General features: G+C 43.9%; 1 protein-coding gene across 1 annotated transcript; it reads right to left on the bottom strand.

Annotated features, from left to right (window-relative positions):
• Positions 1–3,802: 3,802 nt before the first annotated feature.
• Positions 3,803–12,589, bottom strand: LOC134377185 (T-cell surface glycoprotein CD3 epsilon chain). Its single transcript, XM_063095800.1, is given in 7 exon segments — positions 3,803–3,859; positions 4,770–4,816; positions 5,372–5,539; positions 6,370–6,591; positions 7,937–7,963; positions 10,487–10,507; positions 12,541–12,589. Coding segments are annotated over 7 exon segments (591 nt in total).
• Positions 12,590–23,827: the final 11,238 nt, after the last annotated feature.

The raw sequence follows: 23,827 nt of genomic DNA, 5'->3' as shown, positions 1-23,827 counted from the left end.
TGCAAACTTTTCTTTGGGGAAACTTGGCTGAGAAGGGCAGAGAGAGAAAGGGAGATATCTGGGAAGGAGTCATGCAGGGTCAAGGGAGAGCTTATCTTAGCACAGGAGAGATGGAAGCATGCGGCAGAGGGGAAAGATCAAGTTAAAAGGAAAAGTTTGATAGTACTGGGGAGAGAAAGAGGTGACGCCATGTGACACTGAGCAGATGAGAAAAGAGGGGATGGAGGTTTTGAGTGAGTGAGAAATGTCTCATTCTTGATATTGGAAGTTAAAGTGAGGAAGCAAGCGAGAGAGTGGGTAAGAAGTCGGCTGCAGGCCGGGTGGGTAGCCCTTATCCTCTGTGAAGCCTTCATCTGCTCACAGGAGCAGGGCAGGGATTGGGGGAGCACTTGAGAAGAGTGCTGAAAGTGTGGCTCTGCACTCAGGGGACAGGAGAGGGAGCTGAGCAGGGACAAGGAAAATGATGTCAGCTGCTTTGCTTTGATGTGACCAGGTACAGCCTGGAGCCATGAGGTCCCAGGATGCAGTTTGGGGACCGGCCATATTCACGGTATTGCAGCAAAGCAGAACCAGACACATTAGTGGAAAGCATGTGCCAGAGGATCTGGGTCTGAATTCTAGGCCATTACTTCCTGCTGTGGGACCTTAAGAAAGTTTCTTGATATTGCTGAGTCAGTTTTCTCTTTTGCAAAATGGGGATAATCATACCTGCTTTGCAGTGTTATGTTGAGGGCTGAGTGAATGATGCATGGCTGATACTTTGGAAGTGGCCGGCACATAATAAGTTCCCAACAACATCCAGTTTCCTTCTCTTTTCCTTAAGTTGATTTGCTTCTCCAGGGAGGAGATTGCTTGCCTTAAGGCTTTGTTCATACCCTTCTTTGCAATCGGGAGTGCCCTCTCCTTGGTCTCCAAGTTCTATGCATCCTTCCCTTCATGGCCCAGATCAAGTCTCTCCTCCGGAGAGCTTTCCCTGCCGCCTCAGTTCTCTCCTTCCGCCTCTGAACACCTGCAACATTGTAACCCTCCTGGGTGCTCCATCACATCCCTTGTTCCTGTGTTGCTGCAAGCTCCTTGAAGACAAGAACTGTTTGCATCCTCTTGGCACTTAGCATAGTGCTGATTGCCACACTGAGTGATTAGAAAAGTACTCGTGGAAGGAATACCCGCACAATTAAATATAGCCTCCTAAGTCAGGAACATTGAGAACATTCTTTATGATCACCACCAGTGCTGGGTAGATGTTCAGAGCATAGAAGTTGGACAGCTCTGGCTGCTAATTCCAGCTCTGCCCCTCAGTAATTACGACTAGTGCAAAATTAACCTCTCTGAGCCTCAGTATCCTCATCTGTAAAACAAGGACGACAACATCTACCTTGTTGGGTCACTGTAAATATCAAATAGATAAAAACATGCGATAACCAAAGGAATCTGCTCTGACCAGGTCAGCTAAATTGTAGTGCCTTGGGACCAGATCTCCCTGGGAGATCTAGGAGAAGTCAGTAGTCACGTCCACCTGTCCTGGAAAATGTTACCATAAGACCATTTTACTTAGAAGCAGCCATAATGGCACCAGAGAGCCATAAAATAACCTAGAATGCTTCTTACTATCCTTACCCTAGATCTCTGCATATAGGATATAAACTAGTAACAATCCCAAATCTACATGTCATTTATAATAGAAAACCCAATGAAGTAATTAGGTGGGGCTGTCTTTCTCTCTCTTTTCCTTGCCCCTTTCCCCTTCTTGTGATTATAAAATGCTAAGCTCTACTGGCCCTCTTCCAAACCCATTTTCGGGGTGATTTGATCTATGTGTCTCCCTGATTGCAATCGTCATATTGGCTCAATAAATCCTCGCTATATGTAATTGGCCTCAGTTTCCTTTTTAGGTCAACACATTTAAAATGCTAAGCACAATTTCTGGAGCATAGTAAATGCTCAATAAATGTTAGCTGTCACTGTTTTTTATCACACTGAGACACGCCTCCCTTTGACTAGGCACAATCAAATATACCCGGGACAAAACTGTTGCCCCTGGACCAGCCTGCAGATCAGCAGCTAGTGATGGGCAACATCACGGAGACTCTTTTTGAGCACAGGGTTTTTGCTTAGAGGGAAAGACGCCGCGCTTCAGCAGCGACCAACAAATAGAAGCAGTAGCCACGAGCCCGAGGCTAAGTACGGTCTGTGGAGGGCTGCTAATCACAAGTGGCCTTTCTAGTCGCGGTCGTAAATAGCCCTGTCGCCCGCAGGGAGATTTCTGAGTGCCGAGGGAGAGAGCTGCTGGTGTGAGCTGGCCTCGAGGCTCTGGCCTCCTCTGTCCTTGAGCTGAGTGTGTGCTGTGGGAGCCTGCGAGCGAGGCCCTCCCCCCACACCGGCCTCCGGGCCCCTGGCTTCCGCCGGGCCCTTCTCGCCTTCGCCCCGCGGAGCGCGCGCAGCCCACATCCGGCGCCGGCTGTGCGGCTGTGCGGCTGTGCGGCTGTGCGGCTGTGCGGCTGTGCGGCTGTGCGGCTGTGCGGCTGTGCGGCTGTGCGGCTGTGCGGCTGTGCGGCTGTGCGGCTGTGCGGCTGTGCGGCTGTGCGGCTGTGCGGCTGTGCGGCTGTGCGGCTGCCGCCTCCCCGCCTCCCCGCCTCCCCGCCGCCGGATTGTGCCCGCTGGTGAGTGCCTCCTTCCCCACCTCCCCCAGCCCCGGCTCAGCGGCTCTTCCTGGCCCCTTGCGTCCCATCCCCAACCCCCGTTACCTCTCCCCGCTTCTCTTCTGTCACCCTCATCTGCTTTCCAAGGCCTGTTTCTGTCTCACGCTTTTGCTGAACTGACCACTCCATTGGCGACCCATGAGTCCCCCTCTGCCACTCTCGATGTTTTCCTCCAAGAGGTTGGTCGAACTTTCTTTCCTTTCCATTCTTCCCTCCCTTCCTTCCTTCCTCTCTCCCGCCTTTCCCCTTTTCTCTCTTGCTCTCTCCTTTTTTTCTTTCTCTCTTTCTTTTTTCTTTCTTCCTCTCTCTTTTACTTATTCCCTTACATCTTCTCCAAAGAGAGCTTCAGATAATGCCCTCATTAGCTGTGAAAACAAGTCGGGCTTGCATTTGGGATCATAGCCAAGAATATAATCAAAGGTAGGGAGGACCCGAGTTGTCTTAGGAAACATGGCAGCCTCTGAGGGCCTCACAAAAAAGTGGGACAACTCTTTCAGCCAAGTACATTTTATTTATTTTTCTCTCTCTCAGCTGAGAGGAGCCTAGCCCATTCATGAAGATGCAAATAACCATCAGGTGGCCTACAGTGGGGACAGGGGACGGAGCACAGGGCTGGCTGTGGGCCAGGACCTGTGAATGGGGCAGAACCTCTGTGAACATTTACCCGATCCATCCCTAGAGAAGGTTGCAAAAGACAGAGCTGGAAAAATAGAAGGGTAGATGGAATAGTTAGTGAGGAGGACAACTTATACGCAGGAAAAGGAGGGAACTGAAGGGAGAAGTAACATCCTTAGGAAAAGGGAGGAGCTGATGGGGAGTGAATGACAGAAATAAATATCCCTCCAGGAGGGCTTGCCAGGTGTGAGGGTGCAACTAGCCTTGCTGTTTCAAAGGACAATGAAGCAGCAGTATTCTAGGACTGGGCACCAGCAGAGAAGGCAGGAATGAGAGAGCTGGGGACATGGCTGTAGGGTGTGAGTTCACCATGAGGCGAGAAACAGTTTTCTTGTGGGGTCCTAGATGTGTCCAGGGAACAGGGAGAAGCAGGGTGCCCAGAGAGGAGCCAGACCTGGGCCAGTGGGAGGCAGTGTCTTGCAGAGCTGTCAGATGCCTCTCTGATTCAGGCCAGCATACAGGTCCCTCTGGCCTTTGCGGATGGGCTGGGGGTGGAACAGAGAGGGGGTGGTCAGTAGGGTGGGAGGAAGTACTTCCTAAGAAAGAAAAGACACTGAAGATCGAGGCTTTAGTCCAGTGGAAAGAACTCTGGACTTGGACTTGGAGGCAGGTGCGAATTCTAACTTGGCATGGACAGACAGGGGACTTCAGCCTGTCCCCTGCTTCTGTGAGCCTCATCTTTCCATCTCAAAAATGGGAATCTAAAGACCCACCTCGCAGGGCTTTTCTCAGGGTTAAATGAAGTCACTCATGCAAAAATAAATAGCAGCTGATTGGCTGGTGCTCAAATAAGTAGGTATTTGTTGAGTTTATCCAGATGTGATATTCAAAATATTTAGCAACTAGTAGTGCGTACACACTATCCAATCAGAACAGTCCTGGTGGTCCTCTGCTATGCCAAGCGTTAACTCTTTAGTTACCCTAAATCAAGAGGTAGCCCATGGGGAAGGGGCTGTGATGTCTAGCAGTGTGTGTGTGAAGGGTGGGGCAGAATGGAGGAGGCTTGGTGCTATTTACCAATGAAGGATTTTAATATTTTAATAAGTGATAAGTCTGTACTGGTGCATGCTGGTGGAACATTAGTCCTGAATTTACTGTTAGAATTTGCACATATGGTATTCTGATGGCTGTATCTCAGCCAATGAACAGGCTCGAGAAAGAGGATTGTGTGTTACTCCCCCTCCCCCCACCTCTCCGTGGTTGTGGAAACCATGCAGCCTTGGAGATGGTCCTGTTCTACCATGAAGGAGGCAGAGTGGCACATGGTGTGTTGTCCTGGGAGCCCTGAGTGAGGGGCTGTGAAGTATCTGGTAGACAAAATGGACAATCCCACCTGTTCCCAACTCCCCCCAGAAGACCCTCCCCTGCTTCCTGGCCCACTCTGTCCCCTGTTACCTCATAGTCTGGGTTTGGAACAGGTGGTGGCTTCTCCTTGTTTTGTCCTGCAAAGGTGGGGGGGGGGGAAGCATTTGTTTTCATGAGGGAACGCCAATCTCACAGCACTGACTGTGGCAACGAGACCTGGCTCAAGACCTGGCAAACCTCTTTGTTTTCTCCTCTACTTCTCCCTGTTTCCATCTCAGCCACCCTTTCTCTTTCCTTTCTTTCATCCCATCTCCAAGGACCTCCACACTGTTCTCATCATTATCTGACTTTCCTCAGCTCAAGGTCCTTCCATTGTTTCTTTCCAAGGGGGAAGGAAGAGGAAAAGGCAGGAACTAACAACCCAGAGTCTCTCTTCCCACAGCTCGGGGATGGAATCTGATTATTCCAGAGCATTGACAGGCATTTGAGGAAGCCCATCACATTTATAAACTTTTTCTAGGGTGGGAAGGAGAGGAGTGATCTGAGATTTGAAACCTTCCTGAGATCTTAGCATCACAGTGAATGTTCTATAGAAGCTGTTTTGACCTAGCTGTGGACTTGCTCCCCATCCTGGCCCAGGCAGGACATCCCCCTTGGCGGGAATCTCCTCCCACCCAACTCCACAGTCTTACCTCTGGGCCTGTTACCAGCACCCGCTCCTCGAGTCACAGGCTTGGTGTTGGCCTTTTTATTCTTGCTCCAGTAATAAACCAGCATCAGCAAGCCCAGAGTGATGCAGATGTCAACTATGATAATTGTGGCCACTGCCATCGGATCTACCTCCATGCAGTTCTCACACACTGCGGGGGATGGGGATGGGGAGAAGAGGAGGAATCACCAGGAAAGGAAAACACCAGGACATGCGGATGAGGAACAAACGAAGGTGACCGTCCCCTCAATACTCACATGCTTGCCATGGCCAATCCTTCCTTTCAATATGTTTATAACAACAACAAGAAGCAAAGTGTGGGGGTTGTGGATAGAGACTCTGGAGTCAAACAGTCCTGGGTCCAAGGCCCAGATTCATTGCTCACTAGCTGTGAGAATCATGAAATGTGTTTTCAATTTAAAAAGCCTCTTTTTCCTCATCTAGGAAATGGGAATAAAATAGTACTTAACTCATGTGGTTGTTGAGAGGATCACATGAAAAAATATCTGGCAAGTGTTTGGTACAGCGCTTGAAACTTAATAAGCACTCAATAAATGTTAGCTATATTATTATTTTATTAGCATGCTTTAGCCTATGTAACTTTTTGTAGTTCCTTTGAGTCTCCTTTGCAAGTCCTTCTGAAGAATTTATCTCTGGATAAAGCATCAGAGAAACTCATACTGGTGTGCCATCATTCTGAGTGTGATATGATGCAAATGACTCAATCCTGTCACTTGGGAAGTTGCTATTTTAGATCTATCACTGACTGAAGTTACCCAGACAGCCCCATATTGGTATTTAACTATATTCCAGAAAATACTGATGCTGTGTGGCACCAGAGAGCCCCAGGATTGAGTGTGGAAGGAAGCATAAAGATACCAGGGGACTGTGAGTTGGGGTAGGGAAAATAATTGAAAATGCCATTTTGAAATGGTCCTTCCCAGACAACCTCACGGCACTTGCTTTGGGGACTTGTATTACCTCTTGCTCTCAGGTAGAGATAATGTTTCTTCTCAAAGCCGCCTTTGTAGCAGACATAGTAACCACTGTCCTCCATTTCTGAAAAATTCTCTAGTAATAGCTGCTCCTCACGATGATCGGGTACTTCTGTATCATCTTTTTCCCATTTTGTGTCAGATCCATATTCTTGAGGACATGTCAGCTCTACTCTGATTCCTGAGATGGAGACTTTATATGCTGGGGAATTGGAGAGAAGAGAATGGAAATAGAAGACAGACATCAGGAAAACTTCAGAAAAGGCAGATTAGTATCAAAAGAACAATCAAGTGCAGGAAGTCATCGGTCATCTGGGTCCTAGGTTTGCTTGTCAGAAGGGAGCTCTACTGGCTAGAGAGTGGGGAAGAGGGGGACATGTGGGAGGAGGGGAGCTAGAGAACATTTTGAAAGGTGGCTTCAGGGTTTAGGCAGGGACGTGGGGACTTGGGAAGGGGGGATGGATGTAAAGAAAACCCCATAAAAGTCCCTATATAGAACCTTTCAAAAATGGAGGTTGAAAACGTAATGTTGGAGGATCTTAGTTCTGGGGGTTAATCCCCTCAGTCAGTCCCTTCTCCTTTACCCACCAACCTGCACCTTCAGACTGGGCAGAAATAAAAGACCAATGTACTCACTTTTCTGTATAAAATCATATGAAAACAAAAAAGGTAAGAGTGGTAAGAAAATATCCTGGTTTCAGTTTAAATTGTAGGTAAAACTTTTCTAGCGGGACTAGACACTGTCCTCTAAGAATTCCCAAAGAGGAACTTATCATTTAGGGAGCCCCAAGCCTTGAAGGTTAGACATGTGCTTAGCCCATGAGATACGCTCATAGATATAACTCAGATGCATCAAATTGAGAATATACCAGCATGTGCTCCTGGACCCAGACCCACTGAAACTCAGAAAGTCTTGAAGTCCTACAGCTGAAAAATTCTAGGAGTCTTCAAGCTTATCTTCCTGTATTAGCCAGAACCATATTCCAGATACTCATAGGTATGAATGGGTCTTCTCAGAGATAAAGACATCTACACTTTTAAATCACGGATTCTTGGGCTTAAATATTTCTCGTTATTAAGAAATTCTTTCTCTGTAACTAACAGAGCCCTCATAATACAGATCAAACATCTTTCTTCTTATCCCATACAGTTTTCTCTCTCGTTGCCTTTAAATGATGTGAAGCACTCTACACATTTTAAGGGAATGCTTCTTCCAATAAAAAGTGGCTTTACTTTACATTATCTCTGAGTATAATCAACTCTCGACTATTTTTGTCAGAGGAAGAGACCATTGGTGTGCACGACTGAAATCAACTAATAATCCATTAATGTAATTTGGGGATCCAGTCACATTCCCCACAGCAGGCATTTTTGTCCTGGGATATGGGGCCGGGGGTCCATCCTTGTTTCTTGGAAGACATGTGGCTATAACACTAGGCAGCACTTGGCTATGGTAGAGCCTGGATATGACAGCTGGGAGAGGGGAGAGGCAGTGTTGCTCAGAGACAGCATGCTACTGGGGTAAGAGCACTGGACTCAGAGTTAGAAGCCCTGTGTTTGATCCCCAGATCTATCCTAGTCTGTGTGACCGAGGGAAAGTCATTTAACCTCTCTGAGCCTCAATTTCTTCATCAGGGAAATGGAGATAAAACACCCACCTCACAGAGTTTTTGTGAGAGTTAAATAGATTATGAAGGTAAAAGTGGATGGCACATAGCAGGTGCTCAAGAAAAATGTTAGTTCCTTTCCTCCTTTCCTTCTTGGGGTCCTGCTATCCAAGTTCTCTTCTGGAGAACAGGAACTGAGCTCTGTCCCAGTTGCTCAGGCAGCCCTCTGGGTGAGAATGCACAGAATGTAAACAAATCATTTTCCAGGCTTTTCCACCTGCTAATAATTGGGAGTTGAGTATAATGGCAATGAATAGTTGATATAATTTTGACTTATAATTTTTCAACACTGATGTTTCCAAGAAATGTTAAATGAACTAGAAATTCTAAATAAAATGATGTAAAAGTAAGTAGACATTATTCGCGACTTGGTATGTTTGTTTGAAAAAGAAATGTAAAGAAAATTGCTCATAATTTTATTGGCACAAATTCAGTAGCAGAGCTACTTATACATACTTATATGAAGGCCTAGATGTCTATGCTTAGAAATAAGTGTGCTCACAAAGATTTCATAGACATCCAGAGATAGTATTTCATAATGGTTAAGACAATGAGAGCTTCGGTATCATATAAATCTGCTTTTATATCTCTGTGATTGGACGATTTATTTTCTAAGCCTTTGTTTCCTTATTGGTAGAATAGGGATGTTAGAAGAACAAAATGAGGAAATTCAGGTAAAATATTTAGGGCAATACCTAGAACATATATGCTCAATAGACGTTAATACTTATTATCTATAGTCTCTGTGCCTTCCATGTAATCATAGCTAAAATTTACCTACTGCCTTCTGTATGTCAGACAATTTTCCAAGTGCCATAAATAAATTACTCATTCAATCCTCATAGCAACCCTACAAGCTTAGTATCATTATTATTTCCATTTTATACATTATGATGCTATGGCACAGAGAAGTTAAGTAAATTATTCAAAGAAACCCAGTACATAGAGAGTTGAGCCAAGATTTAAACACAGCAGTCTAGCTTCAGAGTTAGACTTGGAACCCCACACTATGCAGTTTTATTTCCTCTGCCTAAAATATTCTTCTTCCCTAAAATACAAGCTCATCCTGGAAAACTCAGCTCAAGAATTACCTACTGCAGGGAACCTTCCCCAACTACACTCTGCGGAGTTATCCCTCTTTCCTTTATGCTTCATTTTGCTCTGTATCTACCCACATCACAGCATGCAACATACTATATTATCAATTATTTGTCTCTCACCAAGACCATCAGCTTCTTGAAGGGATGGAATTGGCAATGCATCACGTATTCGTTTACTTATTCATTCAAAAATATTCATTGAGGACCTACTATGTGCCAGACACTGGGCCAGGTGAGACATGGTCTCTGCCTTCAAAGATCTCATGGTTTCTACGAAATGCATGGTAGCTCTAACCCACACCCACATGTGTATTCTTCCCTGAGCACACATGCATAGCTACAATCATGACATGACAGCTAGCAACAAATATAGGCATATCTCACACAGATCCTACTGAAAGATAATTGTGTTTTCCCTCTAATAGCTCTAGTTCTCACTGTTTCTTATGGTGATTGTCCACTATGACCATTTTCTCCACATTTGAAAAGAAGTCATATAGAGTGAAAATCCTCTTACCATGTTCTTCATCCTCTGAAAAGGAAATGATAAGAAGCCATTAGTAATATTCCCGTTAGCAACTAAGATCAGACCCTGCCCTCCTGGGTTAGGACTCTTCCTTCAACTTTTTAGAAAACAATGGATTTTCAAATTCTCTTGGCTGTATATGAAAAGCTGGTTGGGGCCTTACATCCTACATTAAGTATCTGATGACTATTTACAAAAATGGCTCCTAAGGACACTACAAATTAGGCAGTGCAGCAGAATATAGGCTGGCACAATGGTTGCCTTTAAACACAACATTAGTTCACTCTGTTTGGAGGAGCTGATTCAATAGAGAGGCTTCCAATATTGAGAAACTCCTGACTCTACTGCTGTGATTGAGAAAGTAAGTCCAGGCCAGGAAACTCATATGCACATGCACACACATGAACACACATGTACACACATATTCAGAGTATTCAGACATGCAATTCTGAATGTGCACCCAAATGTTGCCCCACAGGCTTATCCAGTGTAACCCTGTGCGTGCATTCTGGCCATGTACCCTCTACAAAATCTTACATCAAATATGAAATGCAAACAAGTGGAAACTGTTGGCACTTTCAACTTAATTTAACAATCTCAATTTTTCTTTTGAATAGTTAAGACTCATTATTTCCTATGATCTCTGTTATTTCCCTCTTCTGGGCAAGAAATATCTCTAGACTTTTGAGGAAAAGGCAAAGGAGGAGATGGTCTCTGTGGAAGCTCTGTGGGAGGCCTAGAGAAAGCTCCACTCATGAACACAAAATATGCTGGGCTGATTTCATAACAAAGAAAGAAAGCATATCTCACCTTCTTGTCCCCAAGCGCCAACTAGAAAATAAATAATAAGGAAGAAAAAGTTAGTAAATGTTGTGGGTGCCTGCAATTCCAAACAGAAAAAGGGCTGTGGTCCAGTCTGACCATTTATGAACATCTAAAATCCTTCCCAACCACCTCTAGATCACAGTCATTTCTATACCTCAGAAAAGTGACACCTACTGTTGGGTTTTGACTAAAGAGCTCCTGCTCAATTTGGGAGGAAGCAGCAAAGGAGCATCTAGCATTAAACATGAACACACAATATTTGACAAGCAGAGATAAGAAAAAGTTGGGGCGCTTTTTGGACAACTGAAGAAATAGCAAAGGAATTTTGTAACCAAGCCTCCATTTTGAAAATTGGTCTCTGTGGAAGAAAAACAAGCTCTTGGTTGTGTACAAAATGTTGGGATTCTTGTTTCATCTCTGGCTCCTGCTTGTCTGATGGTTCAATTTTTCCATTTGTTTTCTGCTTGAGACAGAGATGGAAATATTTGAAACCCTGATTACTCATCTGCTAGAGCCTGTGTTGAAGAGACTGATCACTTTTCCACTGGGCCTCCACTCTGCAATAACTTGATTCATTACAGTGACCGGCTTCCCTGGCATTGCCTTCAAGTTTTCTGTATACCCAGACCTTTCTTTTACCAACAGCCTCTACATTGGATGAGACACTCTCACCACCGTCTTATCCCCAGAGCAGCTTGAGCACATTCTCGTGATGCCAAATTTCTAAGAGAGTTTGGGTCTTTTATAGTCTTTCTTTCTTTTTTAAGGAAAAGCATACTTTATACCATAGGCCTCTAAGAAATGCCTGGCTACTCCCTGTGGGAGTCACACCCTGCCCCTCGCTACTCAATGTGTTCCCTGGACCAGTAGCAGATTCCTAAACTTGAGAGCTTATTAGACATCCAGAATTGCAGTCCCCACACCAGGCCTACTAAAGCAGACGCTGCATTTTAACAAGATCCCAGGTTATTTGTGTGCACATTCAAGCTCGAGAAACCCAAGATGAAGCAGGAAGTGAAGACATCATGGCTGTGGCTCTGAGATAGGAGCCTCAGCTGTGATAGCATTTTCTAGGTCTTTGAAATTAATAAAACCATCATGAGCCATTTTGCCGACCGGCACAGGCTTGTAGACAGACAATCCTGGTTTCCCAGATCAGCTTTAACACTTGCTGTTTGGTTTTAAACAAGTTACTTAATTTTGAGTATCAATTTCTTCATTTGTAAAATCGGGGATACAACACCTCTTTTCCAAGATGCAGGTAAGGATTCAATCACTTAACACATGTAAAGAATTTTTCTCTACATAGTATCTGGTACTCAGTAAATAGCAGCTTTTTTTTTTTTTTGGCATTATTTATCTCATACGAGACATGAAAATGCTCTTGGTTATTTACCAATTTATGGGCCTGGCTGGTTAGCTCTGTTGGTTAGAGCGTGGTGCTGATAAGGCCAAGGTCCAGGGTTCAATCCCCGTACTGGCCAGCCACCAAACAAACAAAACAACAACAAAACATTATTTACCAATTTATATGCCACCTTACTTCAAAAAGGACTAAACTAATTGAAAGATCTTGGTCACTTGAAAAGGACAGAAAATTACGAGGTGTTTTATTGTCTCAAAGATACTGAACTCGCTATATATGCTCTGTGCAGAGTTTGGGTTCAACTATCTGGTCTCCCAAACAAGAGGAGGAGCTTAGCTCTTCTAATCTCTTTTGTGTTTGTTCTTGAGGGCTGGGGTAAGTTCACTGACAGAATGAGCTTGTTCTTAGAGACAGAGAGACCTCTTTGCTCTCAATAGATACAATCATCCCAACTGCTTTTCTTTGGCTGTTCTCTGAACAGTCTCCCAGGCATCTGGGGCATATCTTTTTTGTTAGCCTCAAGCCCTAATTCCCTACGCTAACATAGCACAAACAGTTCCTTACATCTTCTGGTAACTGAGGCTCCTTGCTACCACTGGGCAGCACAAGGTAGGGCTGTGAGCCTTCCAATGGTCTGGAGAAACACCACCCCCTTTCACTCCATCCTTTTCACCTGACAAGAGGCAGAGTCCCAGAACTCTCCAGAGAGTGGCCGACTGCATCCTTCTCTGGCTGGGTGCTTACTCTACTAAGATGGCGGAGACGGGTCAGCTTATTACTTCTGAAAAAGAAACCAGAGTACTTTTTCAAAACATCTGCTAGAGATGAGCACCCTGGGGCCATTGCTGTCAATTCTAGGGTTAAAAGGGGGGCTTTATAAGAGGGAGACTCACCATTTTCTGAAGTAAGAACCTGAGGCTGGGAGGGGAGGCAGGTTTCTGAACCCCACACAGGAAGTGTAAAGGGGCCTCTGGGCCTGTGGGTTCTACGTCACTTAGAAACGTTCAAGGAAGAGGTCTCCACCTGGGTTGGCAGAGGACAGCTGGGTCTCACAGTCTTCCCATAATGACAAGCAAGAGGACTCTGGCAAAACCTGAAGGTGCTATGAAGAATACTTGCCATTTAGCCCTCTGGGCCATGTGCAATATTCCTCCACGATGTAGGCTTCTTTCTCAGATACCACTTCCTTTGCCCATAAGCAGTGACAGGAAAAGACAAGAGCACTGAATATTTGCTTTCTTTATGATGTTCCTGGCATGGTGCAGCCATCTTACTAACAAAAGCTGTGGGCTTGAAAATACATGTTGGTTTAAAGCCAAGACATGCTGTTCTTTGAACCTATAATCTTTACAAAAGCATTTAAAACACAATACTCGATGTTGGAAAGGGTAAAGAGTGGTAGTGTCAAAATCTGTTGGTATGAGTGTGAATTGATACAGCCTTTATTTTTAAGTACGTATTAATCAAATGCTTACTATGTCCCAGCACTGTGCTAAGGGCTTTACCAACATATCTCATTAATCCTCAAAACAACCCATTTCATACTTGAGCAAACTAAGGCTCAGACAGGTTATCTAATTTGTTACAGATTACAGAGTTGGGACTCCAGAAAACATTTTTAGCAAAATTCACTTATTTAGTAAACATTTAACAGTTACTGTGATGTAGTTTTATGCTGGGTGCTGGTAAAACAGCAGTAACAAGCTAGATAGTCCTTGTGGATGAAGAAAGGAAGTGGAGACGTTACATACGTAACTTCAGGAGAGAGAAAGAAGACATAGACGTGCTGTGGGAGTGATAGAAGGGGTCCCAAGATAGTCTGGAGGGTATAGAAGGTCTCCCTGTGCAGGTGACCTCTAAGCTGAAATCTGATGGGTGAACAGGAGAGAATCTGGTGGAGTGCAGGACAGACAAAGTATTCCAGACAGAGAGAGCAGCATGTTTGAAGCCCAGGAGGAGGAGAGAAACAGAAAGTACAAATGAGCAGGTAACAGAGTGAGAAGAAGTGGCAAGAAATAAGATGGGAAACTCAGCAGGGGCCAGATGGAGAGGGATTGTAAAGTGAGGGCTAGGGCTCACAGACCCCTTGAGCCCGTTGTCCAGACTGGGTCACAAACTCTTCACACGCAGGTCTACAAGCTAGGTGATAGGAAAGGCCCTGGGAGCCATGGGTGAAGAAATAATAGGCTTTATTCAGAGCTAGGAGCTGCCACCTTAGTGGCTTCCCGGAGTGTCCGGAGCACCGGGTATCAGAGCCCTTAGTTCTTTATACTTAAGTCCATAACCCAGGACACCTGGGTGCACTTGCACAATTATATTAGGAACACCTGGGCGCACATGCATATTTACATTAGATGTTCGGCAAGATTCTGAACATCTGAGGGGCCCTGACCATTTTTCTATATTTTCCCAGCAAGGATTTACAAGTCAAGTTGAGGATTCTTAAAGATTTTCTAAAGGCCGTGGGAAGTAGCTGAAGTGTTTAAATAAAACAGGTGAGTGACAGTATCGGATTCTTGAAGTTTTTACATAGACATGCCAACCCCTAATAGTGAAATGAAAAAAGATAATAAATAATAAATTTTTAAATAAAAAAGTTTTAATTATGAAAGTAATAGTGTACATGATAAAAACAACAGAGTGCAAGGTGTATACCCAAAGGAATGGAAATCATCACGTCAAAGGGATACCTGCACTCCCATGTTTATCGCAGCTCTATTTACAATAGCCAAACGTTGGAACCAACCTAAATGTCCATCAATGGATAACTGGATAAGGAAAATGTGGTGTATATACACAATGGAACACTACTCAGCCATAAAAATCAATGAAATTCTGCCATTTGCCACAACATGAATGAACTTAGAGAAAATTACGTTAAGTGAAATGAATCAGGCACGGAAAGAGAAATACCACCTGTCCTCACTCATAAGTGGGAGCTAAAAAATAAACAAAAAAAAGAAAGATACAATAATCACAATAATTTGTTGAACTTTCAAAAAGAGAGAACGGAACTGAGGCCACCAGGGGTGGGAAAGTGGGGGGGAGGGGTTAGTGAGAAACTGGTAAAGGGCCACAAAAAATGATTACATTGTGTCGTGATAAATACAGTAATGATCCTGATTTGAGGATCATGTAAAAAAAAAGAAAAAGAAAAAGAAAAAGAAAAACAATTGCTATAATGGTTATTATTGGGACAATCAATGAAATTTGAATATGGATTAGTGCAGTATGTACCAATGTGAAATTTTCTAAATTAAAAACAAACAAAGAAACAGAGTACAGAAGGGCTATGTAACAGCCCCCTGGCCAACTTCTCCTTGCTGCTATGCCTCTCCCTAGAGAAAATCACTTTTAGGCTGTTTTTTTTTTTTTTTCTGGTGGTTATCTTCATGTCTCTAAATGTGCGTTGTCATCAGGTGGGTTCTCTGGGAAACAAACTTTGAGATGGAGACTTGTGTGCAGGTGGCTCACTGAGGGTGTGCAGGAACCCCTGGGAGGGAGGGAGGGAAGCAGGATAGGCAGAGAGAAAGGGAACTACCATGGGATGTGGTAGCCACAGAGGCCTCAGCCAGTTCCACAGGGAGTTCTCATGTTGGTGTGACCCTTCAGACTTGTCCTGAATTGAGGCAAGGGGCACATCAGCCTGTCATCAGAGGTGAGCTGTTATCTGAGCGCACGTGGTGAAGCAGCCACTTCCGCTGAGCGCAACACCTGTGAAAGGGCTCAACAGTGAGCACCCCCACCCCCACCCGGGACGAGAATCCCTGCAGCCAGGGAGTGAGCAGTACTGAAGCGGGACCAGGTGGTGCCACCCAGCATCCACGCAGTTCATCCCTTGCACTGCTTGGATCCATTTCCTTCATGTAATAATTTCCCCCCATCCTTAACAGCCTTTTCAGGATTCTGGTTGATCTTTTTTCCTGGAGAAGTTCGTAAACAGAAAGCTAGTGGGACAAATTACAGCCCCATTACCACAGCTGTTCTGGGGCTCCCTGTGATAGTTGTCACCTCCCTCCTTTGTCACCCATTCTGGATTGATCCCAGCCTCAGCCAGCACTTCTTCTGACCTAAGAGGAGACACAGCTTGAGGAGTCTGAGGCCCTGGTCACCTTGGCCTTCTAAGGCTGCAGTGACTCCACTTGCCCATTTAGCATCAAAATTGCACAGTGGAGTACCAAGAGATGCCCCAGGGAGCCCTCGGATCCTGCCTATATCTGCCCCCTCTTGCTCCCTGCAGCCTTGTCTCCTCCTGTGATAAGGAGAGATTCACTCTGCTGGAAGAACAAATTGGTTTTTTGCCCATTCGTCTCTTGGCAGTGGTCTGGCTTAATAAAGTTTAATGGGACTCTTGCTGTGGTGGAAGTATTCTGCCTCTGGAAACCATGGCCTCCAGAAACTCAGAGCCTACAGTTACCGAGACAGGAGGCACAGATCTCCTAGGTGGGTCACTGGGAGTAATGGTAAATGTGGATACTTGTACTTCCACACATATTCTACCTCTTGGGGACACGGTACCATATAATAGCCAGTAGTTTAAGATGTATACCACATCTTGAAGAATAGGAGGGATTCTAGCAGGGTGTCTTCTGTAAGTTATACTTGCCTATGTCTTCAAAAGGCTACTCCATTGATCCATCAGGCTGGCAGCTTCAGGGTGGTATGATATGTGATAGGACCAATGGATCCATGGTCAGTTGTGATGCTATGCAAGATCCAATGCTCATGGATCAGATGGTATGTGAACTCTTGGATAGCAGGGCTAGTCACTGCAGGCAAGAAAATTCAAATCTCTATCCGGAATATGTCAAATGAATTGATTTGTCCTATCAAATAAATTGAGTCCTTTCCAAGTTTGGTTTGAAAGGGGGCCAATGTAATCAACTAGTCAAGAAATGACTGGCTGGTTTCCTCTAGGGATGGTGCCGAATCAGGGGCCCAGCCCTGGACTCTATTTTGGCAGAGGCAGTAGCTAGATCAGCCTTGGTGAGTGGGAGCCCACACTGTTGTGGCCAGGTATAGCCTCCACTGCTGTCACTATAGCTACTACATTCATAACTCCATTGTTCCAGCATTGGAATGGCCGTGGACAGAGGCTAGTTAACATTAATCGGCCAAGTCATTTTCCTCTACTTTGTGTTGTAGTGCCTGTTCCATGATGGATGTTCTCTGATGGGTGTTAATATGTTACACAAAGATCTTCACATTCATAATGACTCCCATAGATCCATACACGTGCCTTTTCTTCAGACCTCCCTGTCCTCAATCTTCTACTTTTACTTGTTCCAGGCCCCTGACCAATAAATCAATCAGGCAACTTCTCTTTCCACATAAACGTGCAGTGCCAGAAGCTCTGTCCTTTGAGAAGATTTCCCCTCACTATTCTTTCAAGGCCACCCCTGAGTGGGGCTGCAGGTCCGCAGCATGGCATTTTTGGTTTGCATCCACATACTAAGCTGACATCTGTCATGAAACTCAAGCTTTGTTCTCCTCTGTGAGCTGGTCCTAATGGATGGCCCACCATGCAGCCATAGGTGGGGCTGAGAGCAAAGTATTGTTGCAGCAGTGGCAGATGACTTGAGAGTCTGGGCCATGTTCTCCTGCAGCTGCAGCTGTGTCCCCTGGTGCCGTTGATGCCTGATCCAGCCTGTATTCTTTCAATCTTACAATGGATTGTTGCTGCCCACCCAACCGTAAGTCTTGGTGGGCCTGACAGTGCCTAGCTTATAATGAGCAGTTCTGGTTTAGTGCTCAATTGATGTTCCATAGTTAGTCACTCAACCTCTACCAGTATATCTAGTATAGTAGCGTGCTGGGAGCTGCCTTTCAAATTTTGTATAATTCTCTGCTGCAGGTGGAATGGCCTTGCTCCAGAAGCCTAGGTGTCAACATTGTGATTCTCTTGCTAGAGCTTGTCATAAACTCCAAACGGCATCTTTTCCCACCACATATTCTTTTAATTATCATCAGGTGAGCCAATGTGTGGCCCAAGTTGCAGAGCTGCTTGCACTGTAGCATGGACTAGCTGGAAAGCTCTTTACTGCTCTGGGTTCCACGCAAAGCTGGAAGAGTTCCATGTCACTTGGAAAATGAATTAAGTGTGAAATATGCTGCCTCCAAAACATGAAGAGGCCTATAAGGCATTGTTTCTTTCTTAATGGTGACCATGGCACAAGATACAATGACATGTCCTCTACTTTGGAGGGGCTGGCCTGGTTGACCCAAGACCCTGGACTCCTATCACTTATGTGCAGGCCCCTGAATCTTCACAGGGTTTAACTTCCATTCTCCAAGGCCTCCAAGTACGTGCCATTTCTGGCTCATTTGATTTGATTAATGTAATGTCATTGATGTGGTGGACCGATGTGATGTTTTGTAGAATGTCCAGATTGTCCAGGTCCCTTCAGACTATGACAGACAGGTGAGTTAACATAGCCCCAGGCAAGACCAGGAAAGTATATTGTCTATTGCCTGTGTGTGAACACTCTGGTAAAGATATGATGTTTGGCATAGCTCCTGAAATTGAAGCTACTACGTGGTTACGTTTGCAGTAGTCCACTCTCATCCACAGTGATTCCTCAAGTTTTACAAAGTCCAAGTCAGTAAATTAAATGGGATAAACCATGAGACCACCGTTTTTTAAGTCTTTGAAAATGACACTAACCTCTACCATTCTCTTTAGGATGTAATATTATTTTTTATTTACTATCTTGGCTGGGACTCATGGAAAGTTTCAAAGGCTTCCACTGGCTTTTCCTAACATAATAGCTCTTACTTACAGGTCAAGGAACAGAGGTGAGGCTTCTGCCAACTTCTATGTCTATTATTATACTTTTGGGAACCAGGTAAATGACAACTGGTGGGTCAGTGAGATGAACCTGGTCCAGGACTCCATTTATCACCTGACTCCACATGCTCCTCCTTTAATGTCCACAATGGCACTTTGGGACCCTGGTTATTACCATAAACTTGGGCCCTGTATCCAACAGTCCTTGAAACATCTGGGAATTCCCCTTTCCACAAGTAAATGGCCCTAGATCCTTGTGGGGAAGGACTTTGGGAATCACTATTTTATATACTTGTCATAGTGTTGTAATGTCCTTTCTTATGGGGACCTGGCCTTTCTTTCAGTTGATGGGTCTGGGAAGGAGAATTGGCTTAGATCTGGAAACTCAGAAGGGAATTGTGACTTTCCTTTGGGGATGCTCACTTCAGCTGTCTGCTCATCTGTTTTTGGATTTCTTTTGGGGAAACACACATACACACATCACCAGATATGTATGGGACATACTTATGCTAAAAAATTATTTGTTGTTTATCTGAAATTAAAATTTAATGGGGCAGCCTATTTTTTTATTTGCTAAATCTGGCAAATAAACCTTAGGAATACCTTATTCTATCAGTCATATCCATAGGTCCCTCTGAAGCAGGCCTCCTGGCTGGCAGTTAGACCTTACAGCCACCCTGCTTTGGAAGTTAAGTGCTACCGTGTGGTCTCTGCTTCTCTGGGCTCCTACTGTTCCCATTACTAACTAGGGGAGAAGGTCTATGATAGCATCTCCTACCATTAGCCCAGGCCTTCAGAAGATGACTGATATTGAGCTTCTCAACAATGCTGGTTCCCCCTCACCAAAATGCACTTGGCAAATCCTCTAGTTCTTCCTGAGGGACAGAGTCAACTGGAGGGTTTTCTGGTGTTATACAGTAGATTCATTCTAGCATGTTTGCTTTTCTGAGTCTTTTTAGTCCTTTCTGCATAGTCTGCCACAAAAGTTCTGACTCTCTAATTCGTTTGATGTGGGCCACCACTTTTACCTTCCTAGGAGCCTTCTAAGAGCCTTCCTAGCAGCATATGAAGTTAATCTCCCAGGACCCATACCAGGTATTAAATCCCATGTCACTAGAGAATGCCCCTGTTGACAAAGCCTCTTCCACACAGCTTTCTATTCTGCCCCACTTGATCCATGATCCACTCACAGGAAAACTCTCCCAGTTCTTGCCAGTACATGTCAGCCAGGTCCTGCAACTCCTTTTGCATATTAATCTCTCTCTTCTCTTAGCAGCCCCATCACTTCCCCAGTTAGGTCATCTTGTGATTTAACTCTAGTGATTGATCAATGGCCAGGAGGGGATGTGGGGGCAGATCCTGAGGCAGGCTAATGATGTCTTGTTGGGCCCTCCTTATATGAGACTTCTGAAGGAGTGGGCCAATTCTGTAGGCCCTGAAGATTTGGGGAATCTGGAGGTTCAAGAGCTTTAGTTACATTTGCTCAGTCTCAGGTTTCCATTTCTTCCTTATTATGGCCCTGACTTTGACATAAGCAACTTGCCTAGGCTGAGAATTTATCCTTCTTTGAAATTCTTCCACTTTTAAGAGTCAAAAGGCTTTGTCTGGAGAGGGGGGAAAGATAAAAAAGAAATTCTTCCACTTTTACAGTTAAGACCTGTGCCTGATCTCAGTCTGCCCTCTGGCTGCAAGAGATGAGGTCCTCTTTAAACGCTATTGAGTGGCCCACTCACTCTCACACTTTGCTTTAAATTGGTGATCAATTGATCTGAGCCTGCTGTTTTCTCTCTTCAACACAATGGTGATTCTAAGCAATGGCCACCCAATTCCACAGTCTTTATAGTTACTATTTACCTGAACATCTCTCATGCCAGGGGCATTTCATAAATGAGCATATCCCTTTCCACCTAAATCTTATCCCAGTTCACCATAGGGACTGTCAGTCCACGTACCACTGGTGATGGGGTCTTCACTGCTATCTGTTCTTCAGCTCCAGAATCCCAATCTTAAAATCTGCTTTTAGGACCACTTCTGGTACCCAACTATTTTAGGATTGGTCCCCCCACCACTGAGCTTGAGATGGCAATTTTTGTTCAAGTGACTTGGTGAGGGAATGCTCTTAGGTGAATCCTGTAAGGGGGTGAGGATGACACTGGTCGGCACTTTAGGAGAAGAGAAGGCGCTAGTTCAAAATGTAGGTTCACAAAACACTATGCTACTGGCATAAAAATAGACAAATAGACCAAGGGAACTGAATAGAGAGCCCAGAAATAAATCTGCACACTTACAGCAAATTGATTTTCTTTTTCTTTTGTCGTTTTCGTGACTGGCACTCAGCCAGTGAGTGCACCGGCCATTCCTATATAGGATCCGAACCCGCGGCGAGAGCGTCGCTGCGCTCCCAAGCGCTGCACTCTCCTGAGTACTCCACAGGCTCGGCCCAGCAAATTGATTTTCAACAAGGTGCCAAGAATATGTATTGGGGAAAGGAAGTCTCTTCAATGAATGGTGCTGGGAAAATTGGATATCCACATGCAGAAGACTGAAACTAGACTCCTCTCACCATACACAAAAACCAATACAAAATGGAGTAAAGACCTAAATTTAAGACCTGAAACTATGAAACTAATAGGAAACAAACAAACAAACAAAAAACAGGGGAAACACTACACGAAATTGGAGTGGGCAGTGTTTTTTTGAGGGAGACTACAAAAGCACAGGTAACTAACAAAAACACACAAGTGGGACTCCATTAAACAAAAAAGCTTCTGTACAGAAAGGAACACTGTAAACAAAGTGAAAAGACAACCTACAGAATGGGAGAAAGTGTTTGGGACTAGACAAGGGTCTAATATCCCGAATATATAAGGAACTCAAACAACTCAACAGCATAAAAACAAATAACTCAATTAAAAAATGGACAAAGGACCGGAACAGACATTTCTCAAAGGAAGACATACAAAGCTAACATGGCCAACAAGCACATGAAAAAATGCTAAAAATCACTAATCATCAGGGAAACTCACATTAAAACCATAATGAGATATTATCTCACCCCAGTTAGAATGGCTATTATAAACAAGACAGAAAATAATAAATGCTGGTGAGGATGTGGAGAAAAGTGAACTTTCCTACATTGTTGGTGAGAACGTACATTGGTACAGCCTTTGTGGAAAAAAGTATGGAGGGAGGTTCCTCATAGAACTAAAATAGACCTTCCTTATGACCCAGCCATCCCACTACTGGGTATATACTCAAAGGAAATGAAATCAATATATTGAAAAGACACTTGCACTCCCATATTCATTGGAACACTATTCACAATAGCCAAGAGATGGAATCAACCTAAATGCCCATCAATGGATGAATGGATAAACACACTGTGGTATATATGCACACAATGGAATACTCTTCAGCTATAAAAAGAAATGATATTCTATCATTTGCAGCAATATGGATGGAACTGGAAACCATTAGGTTAAGTGAAGTAAGTCAGGCACATAAAGACAAATACCACATGGTCTGACTCATGTGTGGAATTAATAAAAAAAAAAAAAGTGGTTCTCATAGAATAGAGAGTAGAATACTAGTTATCAGAGGTCAGGAGGTGAGGGGAGAAGAGAAGTGGTGAACAAATGGGTACAGAACTATGCTGTCTCCCCTAAGTGAATCATTGTGTGGTGCATGCATATATTGAAACAACACACTGTGCTCCACAAATATGTACAATTAAATGTTAAAATTTAAAAAATGTGGGTTCAGCTGAAGTCGAGACTCAATGTGATCTCCAAGGGAGCTCTGGAGCAAGAATGCCTCCACTGAGGTGCCCTACCTTGAGGCAGGAGGCTGAACTTTTATATCCCTATATCAGTTAGTCATTGGCTGCAGAATGCCATGGGAGGAGGGTGGGGATCTACCAGACATTTCCAGATAAGACAGCTTCCTGTTAGTGGAGAGCAATTCTCAGGCAAAGAGTGCTACTGTAAAGCTATTAGCAGACAGCACTCACAGAAGCTGGGAGTTGGGGCCACTGACCAGGTGAAGGGGTTGGGGCACTGTACAATAGCATCTACTACAGCATGCATCTCTAAACACTACAATTTCCTGTTGCCTATTTTGTGAGTTTTATATAAATGAAATCAGTTATCACAACTTACGTTTGGTGTCCTTTGATCAACATTATGTTAATGAAATTCTTATATATTGTTGCATGTAGTTGTAGTTCATTTCTGTATAATATTCTGCTGTATGACTATGCCACAATTTATTATCCATTCTACTCTTGAAGGACATTTGGGTTGTTTCCAGTTTGGGACTATTATAAACAGTGATGCTGGGAATACACTTTGGAGAGGTTTCCTGGGTGATATAGTATACATATGTTCAATTTCAATAGACGATTTTCCGAAGTGGTTGTACCAATTTACATTACTTCCATCAATGTGTAAGAATTTCAGTTTTGTATCCTTGTCAACACTTGGTATTTTCAGTCTTTATAACTTAAGCCACTCTTGTAGGTATGTAGTGACATGTCATGCAGTTTTAATTTTTACTTCCGATGACAAATGGGATGGAGAAGCTTTTCATATAATTTTGGATATTCCAATATTCTTTTTTTGTGAGGAGGCTGCCAAGTTTCTTGTCCACATTTTAAATTAGATTGTTGATCTTCTTGTTATCTGTAGGAGTTCTCAATAAATTTTGAATATTAAGCCTGTGTCACTTAGTTGTATTATAATTATATTCTCCCAGTCTTGCTTTTTACTCTCTTAGCTTTTGATGAATAGAAGTTCCTACTTTTAATGTTATCCAATTTATCAATCTTTTCTTCTACTTAATAAGTTTTTCCCCACTACAAGTTCATAAAGATAATATCCTGTGTTATCCTCCAGGAACTTTATTGTTTTAACCTTTACATTTAGATTTCTAAACCACCTGGAACTGATTTTTTTGTATGGTGTGAAGTCCAGTTGAATTTTTTTTAGAGAAATATCCAATCAATCCAGCACCTTTACTGAAAATGTGGTCCAGTGTTCACGTATGTTTGGGTCTGTTTCTGGGCTCTCTGTCTACTAAACTGGTCTGTTTGTCTATCCTTGTGCCAATACCACACTATCTTAATTACATGGAATTATAAAAAGTCTAGACATCCAGTAGAAAAAGTCCTCCTTCC

The sequence above is a fragment of the Cynocephalus volans genome, chromosome 4, assembly GCF_027409185.1.
Source record: "Cynocephalus volans isolate mCynVol1 chromosome 4, mCynVol1.pri, whole genome shotgun sequence".
NCBI lineage: Eukaryota > Metazoa > Chordata > Mammalia > Dermoptera > Cynocephalidae > Cynocephalus > Cynocephalus volans.
The sequence above is the reverse complement of the archived record's forward strand: the minus strand, read 5'-3'. Positions and strand labels throughout refer to the sequence as shown.